This window comes from Rhinolophus sinicus, chromosome 16 (assembly GCF_057876585.1).
Source record: "Rhinolophus sinicus isolate RSI-liver-muscle chromosome 16, RSI-T2T, whole genome shotgun sequence".
In the NCBI taxonomy this organism is placed as follows: domain Eukaryota; kingdom Metazoa; phylum Chordata; class Mammalia; order Chiroptera; family Rhinolophidae; genus Rhinolophus; species Rhinolophus sinicus.
Genome location: NC_142516.1, coordinates 187,547,337 through 187,560,413, shown reverse-complemented (window position 1 = coordinate 187,560,413; position 13,077 = coordinate 187,547,337). Strand labels below are relative to the sequence as shown.

The window sequence follows — 13,077 nt, the reverse complement described above, 5'->3', positions numbered from 1 at the left end:
GCATAAGGCTTCGTGCATCCGGTTGGTTTGTAACTGACCTGCTGGCCATTTATATCGTGTATAGTACAGCTTTGTCACAGGTCACATCGCAGTGTTGAGGAAAGAAGGACTTTCCTGGAATTAGAAAGGGTCCCCTAAACTGCTCAGTGTTACAAGAGCACGAAAACCATCAGAATAATATCATTGCAACATAGTTTTGCTAAGGAAAATAATGCAGGCTTCTGTTTACCAATTTGATTACTGAAATCTCTAACAATGACAAAACTGTCACGTAAGGCAGTATTAGGTTGGTGCAAAAGTAACTGTGATTTTTGCAATCATTTTTAACCTTTTAAACTGCAATTACTTTTGCGCCAACCTAATAAATGTATACAGTAATTCAACCAAGCTTCCCACATTTAGTAATCTGGGATAACACAAAATGATGGAAAATATAACACGATTCAACACTGGTTCTTTTGTCATTTAACACAGACATCATGGTAATATTAAACCAAGGCACGAAAACCTCTAGCGCATAAACCAGTTTTTTTTTAAAAGCTGGCATTTTATTGTAATCTATCTTACTTTGGATCACTTGTTCCCAGAGTACTCTATCCTACTATAGACTAACTTAACCAACAAAATAAAAAAGTTATTTCTGAGCAGATTTATAGGGGACATAAATGTTCATATCAGCAAAGTAGTCACATAACCGAAAGTACAATAATAAAGATGAAAATGCCTCCTATTTCTTTTAAAAAACAGCACTTTATAAGCTTGTTGCATCTTTAATACCTTTACTACTTTGCATGACGATGAATGGTTGATAGAAAAAAAGAACTGTATGCTTCTGAATTATGATAGCTCATCCATCACATATTAATCTAAAAATGAAGTTTCTACAGAAACAGGAACTATTTTAACAAAGAAAAAAAACTCCCTCATCCAAACCTCTTTGAAGTGATAACGGCTGCAAAGGTACAGCGTTTAGAAAACTAAGATATCAACAGCCCTGTCTATATGAATTGAGATGTAAACCCAGAAAACAGATGAAAATGGATTATCTCCAAAAACTTCTGAAAATCAAAGGTTTCAAAGCAAACATGGCACATTAACAAATATGGCACACCAAGCATAAATCAAGATGGAGAACTTGGAGAATTTCTGATTTCCTGAATTTTCAAAAAAAAAATCTATCATTGCAACATATAGGATTTCTCCCCCAGTTTAATCTTACAAATTTCAAAGGGAATGGATTACATATACACGCATGTGCTTGCATAAATATGCCTGCACACACACAGTGGTATTAAGTAGAGTATCTAATTCCTTGTTCCCACCACCTAAGTCTCTATTTACTAAAACTCCTTGCAGAACTCACCTTACCTAATGCTTTCTGTGACCTTCAATGCTGCCACCATTGTCATTTCTTGTAATTCAACATAAGAAAATTCAAAAGCAGCTTCGTAGTCAGGAACATGTATCTGAACCCTGCATAACTATTAAGTGCCCAACATAAGTCTATAAGAACAATGCCTAGCCTTATAAAACTTTCGAAGACATTAAGTGACCATTTTTCACTGATCACTTTTTAAAAAGTTGAGGAAGCATTTGAGATCTGGCTCCCAGGCATATGTCATCAGCGTGGCTCAAATAAACTCTTATTAAAAAATTAAAAGTTGAAAGGTAAAAGGATGCAAACTCGGCCATGAAAATAAACTTGCTATTGCTTCCTAAGTTGAGGGCTTCCTCTTCCTACTGAGATCCCTTAGAATATGTAGGACACAGAATTAGATACCAGAGCCAATGAGAATGAAGACTGAATAATCCAAAGGCTCCTCACTACTCCCTTAAAAAGGGGGACGGTGGAACAAGAGGACATTAGCTTGTCAACAATTTTTTAATTAGGACATTTTTTCCTCCTGATGATCTAAGAAATACATGCTCACTGTAGAAAATCTGGAAAATTAAAAAAGTGTATACAGGGAAGAGGAGGGAAACTCTTCCATAGTCACTCAAAAGCTTTCAATGTTACATTTTTTCATGGATGTTTTCATTATATAAAGTTATCATGTATAGTTTACCTATTATAAAAAATATGAGAGCTCAGACTTGGAAAAACTTTTCAAAACTTAAATCTGCCTGTCTATAACTTTCCATCCTCTTATAGTCCCCATGTCAAAATTTCATGTTAGGGGCGGTCAGTTAGCTCAGCAGAGCGTGGGGCTCTTAATAATAAGGTTGCCGGTTCGATCCCCACATGGGCCACTGTGAGCTGCGCCCTCCACAACTAGATTGAAACAACTACTTGACTTGGAGCTGATGGGTCCTGGAAAAGCACACTTAAATAATTTTAACCCTCCATTCCACGAACAGGAGAATATAATCACAAAGGTAGTAGAACTTTTCCAGCAACAGGATCCCGAATTCTTTTGTGAGATTAAAAAAATAAATAAATATATCTAAAGCCTCCGAGTTAGAAATCAGTTTATAAATCTGGGAGCCCAGAAAGGCTCACAACGTCTGCACAGTCCAAGCAGCAAAGAAATTCTGGCTGGAAACAGCCCTGTAGCTCCCTCCCTGCAGGTGGCTGGCACTTGAAGTGGAGAATTAGGAGAGCAACACTTTCAAGCATGCTGGACTTCCTAAAAAAACACCTTAGTGGCCACAGGGGAAGCACATGCCGGTAGTTTTCAGCCCCAGATTCTTCTTTGTTAAAAAAACTGCAAGTCACAAAGTCACAGCCACTACTTCCGGTCATACAACCCATGGGCCACAATTGCCCGTCTTCTGATTGGCTGATTTCCTCCAAGTGAGGCCATTCAGTTACTTAAAACAGCGTTGTAAATAAATAACTAAATGAAACATCGTTGTAGGGATTATTATAAATTGCTACATTTCCTTAAGAACTCTGATTTGGTATTCCAGGGAAATAAATAGCAGTCCACGACCTCCCCAGTTGCTAAGGCTATAACAATAAACCTCGATCCTATAGAATTTATAACCTAATTACCATTTTTGGTACGTTAGGAAAGCAGGCCCTCTTTCACAGTATAGTCTTTATTTAGCACTAGAGTGAAATAAATACGAGCTTCTCTCCAAGGGCCTCAAAATTAAATCATATTAAACAAATATTCTACTGCCGAAATGGCTTTAAGTTTATGTGCCTATAAATAAATGCTACATCCCCCAACATTATTATGGTAACAAGATTTCACCGGACACTTCATCAAACCTTGTTTTTGCTGATAGACTCGGACGCTCCCAGTAAGGACTGAATGCAGGCAGATAAGGCTTCCTGTGATAGTCCCTGGAACACCGCCCTCTGGTGGGAGAAAAGAGAAACGTCACCCTGGGCGATCCGCAAACAGGACCATCCTGGGCCACCGCTGACCGCGGGCCCTCATCCACTTACTAGTTTATATTCCTGGCAATATTCCTCCTGGAGTTCCCTATTCCCGTGCAACCCTTCTAGACTAACACACAGATTCGTAATTTGCATCTCTCGAAATATTCGTGACCCTTCCCAGTATTTCCTGAGCAGCTATTTCTCGCCAGGCTCTGTGCTAGATGCTAGAGACACAGGTGTGAGTGGGCAAGGCTGGCATGGTTCCGACCTCCTAGCGCTCTCTCTCCAGTGTGATCTCCAATATGGTGCAGGCTGTTTCCTAAATATATAAAACCAACTTTAAAACAAGCCCTCAGTAAATCCACTTCTAAATGTGTATCCCAGGTAACGAATCGGCATTGTAGGATAAAATTCATGCACGTGGCTTATCATTAGTGTTATCTAAAACAGCAAAAAACTGGAAATAACTTAAATGTTCAGTGACGAAGGGGCTAACAAATAAAATCCTAGTAAATCTAAATTATAGAACACTGCATGAAATCAAAAAATGCTAGAGGTGGTGAAATTCTTATAAAATGTAAGTAAAAAATCAGGTTACAAAATAGTACGTGAAGTATGGTTCTTAATTGAATTCTGTCGCTCCCACGTCGCCTAGAGGGTGGCACAGTGGTCTGGGCAGGGACTCCCGCCAGTCGCCTGGCTGCCCTCGCTGTGTCCATTCCACCCCCGGTGCAATCGATCTGGATGAGTATGAGCAAAATGTCTATTATGAGGCGACAGTCCAGGGCCCCGGCCTCATACTTGATGCTATTCTCTTTTTGTACTGCTTTCCTCTTTGCTTCCATGATGCGACTGCAGTAAGAAGAGATTCTGGCTGCCGCCTGGTGACACTGCCCCTGCCTCAGGAAGACTGAAGATGAGAAGCTTCGAGTAAGACCCTCTTTCTCCTGCTCAGCCTTACTGGGGTTTTCACGGGGTTTGTCTTTCCTCACCTTTGTTGGGTAGGAGACGGATAAGATTTGAGCGCAAACTAAGTGAAAAAATAACAGGCAGACCTAGGGCATAAACTAAAAACAGGCCCAGCCACGTGCGCAGGCCTACCTAGTGTTTGGCTACAGACCCTGTAAGCACCTAAGAGGCTTCACTAGGGTTTGCGGTGACAATGGGTTCTGTATGGAATATGCCCCCTGGATATTTCCCTCGGGATCCTGGTTCCACTGTAGGAAGTTTCTGAATCGCAGCCTAACACCACAATTCAATACACCAACTGGGGAACCTGGAGGAAAAGTAAAGTCACTGTCCAAAGTCCCTCTGGAAGAGATCTCATCAACTGGGCAAAAAGGCCAACACATTTAACTGCCAAAAAGTCCCAGAACTGGGCAAAAGGCACTTTCGGGTTGAATTACAAAATCTTCAAGCACAAAACCCAGTAACTAGATACCAAGCAGTGTGAACTGCACTGAGCCCATGAAACCACTGTGCCCCTCGTGCAGGCCCTAGGAGTCTGTGTACAAGCATCTCCACGGTGACAGGGGTCACACATACCCCTTTTGAACCATATTCTTAAGAAACAGTGGCATCTGGATAATTAATTACATGACTGTGTATGTAATCACTTCTCTCTTCTATATGCAATTTGGGTTAACAAATTCATTTTTAAAAAGTAAATTAAAACCACTGAATTTTATAAACTATTTTGGTTCAGCAGTAAACCGTAACAGTAAATAATGTGGACAAATCTGACCTTTCATGGATTGATAATCATATCATTTAAATGGGAATGCTTAAAATAAGTGTCACCCGAAATGAATGTGCAGTATAAGCTGCTGCTAAAAATAATTAATTAAAAGGTACTGCTGATTTCAGCAAATAACTAAAATCAGTCCATGGTTAGAAACACATGTAATCTTAATACTACTTATTAGGGAAGCTGATTTAAATTGAGTGCAAAACTGAAATAGTTACATCTAATACTAAAGTTGGTACTAAATGTATATTATACCAATGTGACATTGTACCTATCACTTAACCTTTCTGCATCTCTTTTTCATCTGTAAACTAAGACAGATGAATTAATCAGTAGTTTTCAGTTTATTTGTGGTCGCAGACTCAATGAAAATCAACGAAAGCTACAGCCCTTCTCCTCAGAAAGACACAAACAGAAGCACACAGATAATTGTAACCACAATACCAAGTGTTCAGACTCCCCAAAGCCCGGTAGTGGGTCTAAGGGTCTCTAGAACACTCACGTTAAGAATCCCTAAATGAGACTGACCTTCAAATTACCTCTGTATCGAAAAATTATGATTCTGATCTAATACCAAACAAAATATTATACCAAGATCTTAAAATTAAAAAAAATATTTTTTCAAGGGAAAGAGCAAGCAATTTACAGTAAAGGTACAAGATCTTACACACGTACATCTATGCATCTGTACAATTTGGAGAGACAGACAAGTGTCCGTCGAACTGTAGGATACCACATTCCATGAAGATCTGCCGGAGAAATTGTAGCCTGTGGCCTAGGATTGAGAGATTCTGCTGAACCTAAAACCCAAATGGAAAAGATGACACATTTCACACACATGGAGGTCAGTGTTATTTGCACAGCAACTATAAGCAGTTTGTTCTCATTAACCACCATTAGCTGGAGGCACCCATATTCTCTGGCCTTACCTTAAATCAAGAATGCCAAAGAAACCTCAATGAGTGACAGGTGAGGTTTAGCACAACAGGTACATATGTATTCATGTGTGTTCTCACATACTCCACCCAACTGTTTCTCCCAAACTGTGATCAGTAATCTTTATGGAATAAATCAACAGTATACACGTTATAGAATAACTACCATGCAGCCATTACAAAGGAGGCAGATCGTTATGTGGTCCCATGGAAGCAAGTGGGAGCCAGAGCAGGTGGGAGAGTGCCAGGCAAACAAAGGAGTATTAAACAGGACGATTCACTGAAGCAGGTTTGCCTGACAGCCTGCCTTCCGTGTTCTAAGCTGTATCATTCACAGACCTTCTCAACCCAAAGGCTGCACTTCCATCCCTCACCACCTACCCAGACGGGTTTTCTTATGACTTTCTTTCAGAACCACTTTCTTATTACTTTCAACAGACTTCTTTATTACTGCAAACCATCCCACCTCTCAATTACTGCATCTTAGCACCCCAGTCTCTGACCACGGTACCTTTGTGATTTCCTGTTTCTCCCCTATTTATTCAAAACACACTGCATCCCCACTGCATCCCCCCCTCCTCTGACTTCGGTCACACCCTCGCCCCTGCCTGCTGACACCCCCTGTTCTTCCCCAGTCGCCCAGACACTCCTCTGCTTCCATCTGCTCCTAATGTCAGCATCCGCTTCAGACTCTCCCAGTTTCTGCTCTGATGGCTCCACTCTGTCCGGGTGTGATCTCATCTCATGCATAAGCCCAAAACATCAACTCTCCTGGGCCTTCGCCTCTAAACCAGTCCTCCTCTGGACAGCTCCAGAGCAGTGCCGACCAACAGAAGCACAATGTGAGCCGTAAATGTGACACATTCAAATGCCACATTAAAAGAAGTAAAAAGAAACCGGTGGAATTTTAATCAATCCAATATATCCAAAACATCATTTTAACATGTAAGCAATACAGAAACTGCTCATCAGGTATTTTCCATTCTTTATTTCATATTAAGTCTTGGGCATCTGGTGTGTACGTTACATACTCGTGACACTTGCAGACTAGCCACATGTCACCTCCTGAACGGACAGCACAGCTCTAGGGCCCTATAATACAGAGGCTCTGTTGTTCCACAGGGACCTCAGCCCTCACATCTTGTGTGCCATCGAATTCTGTTGATTCAAACTGCAACCATGTCCTTCACCTGTATACTTCTCCCCATCCGCCGTCACACCCCATTCAAACCACCTTTCTTTCAAAAGAGACAATCTCCTAACCAGTCTCCACAGTTCTGCCAACAATACTTTTTTGTAAAGCCAGGAATGAGTTAAAGACGGGCTTTTGGGGGAAAAGGGAAAATGTACAAGGCCAGGGTTGGAAGGACAGAAATGTATTCTAGTTTCTCCAACAAGTCTGGAAAAGACTTTCCAGGTTACGGTATGTACTGGGACCAAGACTCATACGAGGAGCAAGAGGTACCCTACCACGTGGCGTGAGTTCTATTTCAGAAGAGAACATTTCAACTCCTGTGGGTCCCTCTTCCTAGCAAGCGGGATAGAAAGGCTGTGTCAGATGGGGATGCCCAGGTGGCTTGGCACTCTGGACTGGGGTGCCAACCATTTATAGAGTTGATTCAGAATACTTGATGTGCCCCAAACCCAGGGATTTGGGGGCACGGGGGCTCTTTCAAGTCCATGGAATTTCAGTGCTCCCCACGCCCAGCCAGTCCCATGGGACCTGAGCCTTAGTGTCACCTTTACAGCTGGGGGTTGGGGAGCAGGGACGCCCTCCTTTGCATCTAGCTTGTTGTCTAGGTAACTCATGAGCACCTATGGTTATTCTTACACAATTTTCTCCTTGCATAACATGCAACCCAGTCTAAGCTAGCCCATACATGTGTGTATTTTTTTACCCCCGTCCTAGGCATTCAATACATTTACAAAATGCAAATCTGATGGTGCAGTTACCCTGATACACTATTATTAGCTGGCAGTTCAAAGTCCAAGAGACTATATATCACCTGACACCTATTACAATCGGGCCTGTTTCACCGGCTCCTCCTACAAACAACCTACGCCCAAACACACCAAACCACCTGACTTCCCCAAGGCAGCCAGTCTTGCAATCCTCCATGCTAGTCTACCTTAAACAACCTTACCTAATCGAACGCTCTCACATCACCTTTATAACAAACACCACAGCTTTCAGACATCATACTTCTCGCTAAACCCGCCTTCCTGCACTCAAAGCTCATGTCCCTTCATAATTCTGACGCCCCGTTTCCATGATCCCAGGCTGCCCTTTAGCACATCATCACGGAATTACGTCTGTGGCCCATCAATCTCCCTCCACTAAAGTGTGGGCTCCTTAAAAGCACAAGCTGTTTCTCATGCCTGGAATATGACAAATCCTCAATAAAAGTTTATAAAGGAATAAATAAAAGCTGCAAGTTAAAACATCATACCAGATTTTGTTAGGTTATTAGACTCTGTTTCTTCTAACCGAACATCTGAAAACGAAGCTTCTGAAGGTACCTTCTTCTGTTCGTCTTTTATACTCTGTGCAATTTGCTGTATAGAGAAATCAGAAGGAACATTAAACTGTAGTTTGCAGCTGTGTTTGGCAATATGAACATGTCCTTTCTATGAAGATATAATACTAATTAATAAATAAATGAACTAAGAGAACTATACCAAAACAACACATGGAAATGAAAAGGTTAAATTAGTATATAGCGTTCTATTCTCAACACATGCAGACTCTTTTCTGAAGCACTCATTTCAGAACTATGACCAGGTATCCACTGAAGGCTCAAATATACAAGACTCATATAAGCAGCACCATTTTCAACTCTAAGTTTGGAAACAAAGTATTCAAATTTCAGATTTCATAAAGAAAACAAGGAAGGGAGGGGAGGAATGAGGAGCACATAGTTTCCTAGATCGGGGTGCAAACAGATGTAGCCCTCATCACACCCACTTTGTGGCCTTCAGGGTCAGGGCAACTCCTGCACATGGACCGGTCATCTGCTCTCTGGAGTTATTATCAGCAACACCCAGACACCAAAAGATAGTTCCTACTACGAGCCTGCAGAATAATAAAAGCAGCGCAAAAACCAAACAGCCCCAATATTATATGCCCTAACCTACCATATCCCTGTAAGGCTGATAATACATTATAAAAAAAGTAATACACAAATAATTAATATAACTACCCAAAATATAACAAATATAAATAGAAGTCAGGAGAAAGAATGAAAGTTTAGGAAAACAGTCTTAAAACAACAGGTAAGGACACTAAACAGGCTGGCATAGTTCAAGCCTGTTAGCGTTCAGACAAAAGTACCTATTACAACACACTTATCAGTCTGGGCACTGAAACAAGTGAAGTTAAAATGCTGGTGAGGATGAGGAGCAACAGGAATGAGCCAGTTCACACACACAGGTTTCCCTGCTCTCCCAGCTGAAAGGTCCCAGAAGCCACCACACTCACAGCAGCAATACCCTCAGCACCACTCTCCAATAAAGGAGCCAGTACCCCCTGAAGAAATGGCTGATTCGAGGGCTGAGGCAGGAAACATAAAGATGAGCCTGAAGATTCTTGCAGTGCCAGGAAATAACAAAGTGCTCACAAGAAAAAAAGAAAAAGAAACACTACACTGAGGCGACAGGTCAAAGAGACACAGGAACCAACTGAAAGAGCAAACAAAGACCAGAAGTGGAACTATCTGAGCAACAAAATAAAGTAGCAGTGGACTACAATCCAAAACATAAATATTCATGAGTCCATACTGGTATCAGCAAATGACTGAATAAAGACAAACCTCCCTTGCAGAAAAATTCCAAATAATTTATGCATATCCTTTGCCCAAGGAAGCAGAGCATAACTTCTACTCTTTAACGGAGGCTGCACATACTGTCCAAAGAGGACAGTATGGAAAAGTAGGAGAAAGAGGAACTTCCCAGTGGAACCTGGCAACACTGTCTCAGCTAGGTGATCAAGGTCAATACCGTATTTCCCTGAAAATACGATCTTTCCAGAAAATAAGCCCGTTAAGATTGTCAGCTAGATGGACACATTTAGTATGTTATAACGATATTCCAGAAGATGACGACTGTATTTGAATAAATGTTGTACATGAAAAAATAAGACATCCCCTGAAAATACGCCCTAATGCGTCTTTCGCAGTAAAAATTAATATAAGACCCGGTCTTATTTTCAGGGAAATGCGGTATCAACAGCGATAAGTCAGTACTTACGCTTGATATGCTGTGCTGAAAACGGTACTTGACCTCTATGGTTTTCCTCTCAAAACCCCGTAACACCAGTCTAATCATTAGGAAAACATGAAAAAAATTCCAACAGAAGGACACCTACAAAATGCTTGACTAGTTCTCCTCAAAACTGTTAAAATCATCAAAAACAAGGAAAGTCTGAGAAACTGTCACAGCCACGGGCAGCCTAAGAAGGTATGAAAAATAAATGTCATATGGTACTGGAAATGGGATTCTGAAACAGAAAACAACATTAGATAAAAACTAAGGAAATCTGAATAAACAATGGACTTCAGTTAATTCCGATGTCATCACTGGTTCATTAACTGTGTCAAATGAACCAGACTAAAGTAAGATGTTAATGAACAGAGGAGCCTTGGTGCTGTATATTGGAGCTCTCTGTAGTATCTTCTCAATTTTTCTGTAAATCTAAAGCGATTCTAAAAAATAAAATCTATTTTAAAAAAGAAAAAATCAGGAGAAGCAGTCTAAACAGAAACAAGATAATATCCAAGCCACATGTAACAATAACAGAGACCACCACTTGGTAACAAAAGTGACCAAGTTGATAAATATGGGATACGGGTAAAAGGAATGGACTTTAATGTGTTTCTCACAGACAATTAGATTTAAGTCTATCAGCACTCCTGCTATAAACCAACAGTCATTTAGAAAGGATAGTTTAAAAACCTGGCAAACATAGATTACATCTTTTAAAATATGTTGAAACCGTGATGACAGCAAAATTATTTCAAGGGTACGTTTTTAAATTGACTAGCACCACCAGGCTACTGGTAATCTTTATTCTACAGCTTTTAAAAATGTATTTGTATTTTAAATATTTTTTTCAAACAAAGTAGATCAAGTAACTTGTTTTAATCAGTTAAGAAATAGTCATATTCTTATAAGTTAAGGGACACTGAAAAGACAACCCCTTTCATATTAAAATTTAATACAGAAAAGCATACAATCAAAACTCACCTTTACTAACAAGCCAAATGTCTTATTTTTTTTTAAATAACTCAAAATCACAGAAACAGACAGGTGGCTGCCAGGGGTGAGGGATGGCGATGGGGAAAAGGAGGAAAGATAGTCAAAGGGTACAAACTTCCAGTTATAAGATAAATAAGTTCTGGGGAGCTAATGGACAGCCTAGTGACTGTAGTTAATAACACTGTATTGTATATTTGGAAGTTGCTAAGACAGATTTTAAAAAGTTCTCACCACACACAAATTTCGATGCTACATGAGGTGACGGATCTGTTAACTTTATCATGGTAAACATTTCACAATATATGTGTACATCAAATAATTACACTGTAGCTCTTAAACTTTTACAATGCAATATGTCAGTTATATCCCAACGAAGCTGGAATAAATTAAAATTAAAAACAAAATTTTAACTGATGGGTTGGATATTTCACTTGTCGATTTTCAGTCAATGTTGTGTTTTTAAGTATTTCAAAGGTTAAACAAAAAGCCACTGTCTACTGCACGACCACTACAGCAAACACTTTCTAGCCATTTTCTCGTCTCACAAGCCTCCATGGTCAGTACTGTTAAGCCTATTTTACAAATACTGACACATCTTCATGGAAGTTAAGTAACAGCTACTAATGGACGCTGGAATCTGACCTAGTTCTGTCTGACGCTACACTTAGCCCCGCCCCCGCCCCGTGCCATGCACACAGCAACCTCACATGGGCAAAACCTCTACAGCGATTAGCTCTTAAATTTAAAATCTTCAGATCCACAGTTGACAATAATCTGATTGTATATCTTAGTAGGATATATTCTAAGGACAGAAAGTACAAAAATCTTGAATTTAGTAAGCTTGTTGTTAGCTACAGTGTTGGTGTAATTCTGAAACTAATTTTGTGTATGTTGGAACTTGGAGCAAATGGAGAAACATACAGAAGGTGCTAGAAGCCAGGGTTTCTTTTGTGAGAGAAGAGAAAGACCAATATGGAATGGGGGAAGACGAGGAAGAACCCTACGGAAACGGATCTGATTTGGAGGTTTCAGTATGAACTCGTAATATTTAAAAATATTCTATGGCACGTTTATCTTGATTTTCCATTTTGAGTGAGAATTAACAAGAAAAATCCTATCTGAACTATTCTAAAACATGCCAAAGATTTGGGAGGTGAGAGGGAGACCAGTCAGCAGAACGCACCTCCATCATCGCCAGCTTGTCGGGGTACGCCAGGTCGCCAGGAGCCGGCTTGTAGCCAATGATGTCTGTCTGAATGTAGATGTGGGTTCGGTAGACCAGCCGCTCTTGCACGTCTTCCAGCATCTGCTTTACGCCAGCTGCAAATGCCCCTAGCTGTTCGGCTGGGTAAAAAAAAAAAAAATTGCAGTCATTCATTCGTTCCTTTAGAGTCAGAAAAATACTTTCCTTAAACAGGCAAAAATATTACTAAATTGTCTAGTAACAGAATGACTCACATTTGTTCCAGGGACTGTGGTTGTATGTATTTCAGCATGACTCAATGACGTCAGAAAAATTTAACAAATGTCTTTCAATTTCCTCAAATTTAAAACTGGGAAATAGATTTGCCCTTACACCTTCTTCCCAGGAAGGGAAATTATTTGTTATTAATATGAATAATAAGATCTGACTTAAACATACAGCTTCAGACCAACCCTGAGAGATAGCTAGGGCAGCTTATAATTAGGTTACCATCCCCATTTTACAAATAAATTGAATCCCACAGATATTAATAACTTGTTAATGTTTTCACAAAGAAAAATGACTAAAAAATAATAATAAATGAGACATGCGTTTATACAGAATTTCA

The 13,077-nt window shown here is 40.1% G+C and overlaps 1 protein-coding gene across 1 annotated transcript in view; it reads right to left on the bottom strand.

Annotated features, from left to right (window-relative positions):
- COG3 (component of oligomeric golgi complex 3) overlaps positions 1-13,077 on the bottom strand; it is a 53,791-nt gene that overhangs the window by 21,240 nt on the left and 19,474 nt on the right. The window contains exons 13-16 of the mRNA XM_019756980.3: positions 12,450-12,610; positions 8,464-8,569; positions 5,754-5,878; positions 3,218-3,307 (exon numbers count right to left, since the gene is read on the bottom strand). Coding sequence (XP_019612539.2) covers positions 3,218-3,307; positions 5,754-5,878; positions 8,464-8,569; positions 12,450-12,610 — 482 coding nt within the window. The remainder of the gene's footprint in view (positions 1-3,217; positions 3,308-5,753; positions 5,879-8,463; positions 8,570-12,449; positions 12,611-13,077) is intronic.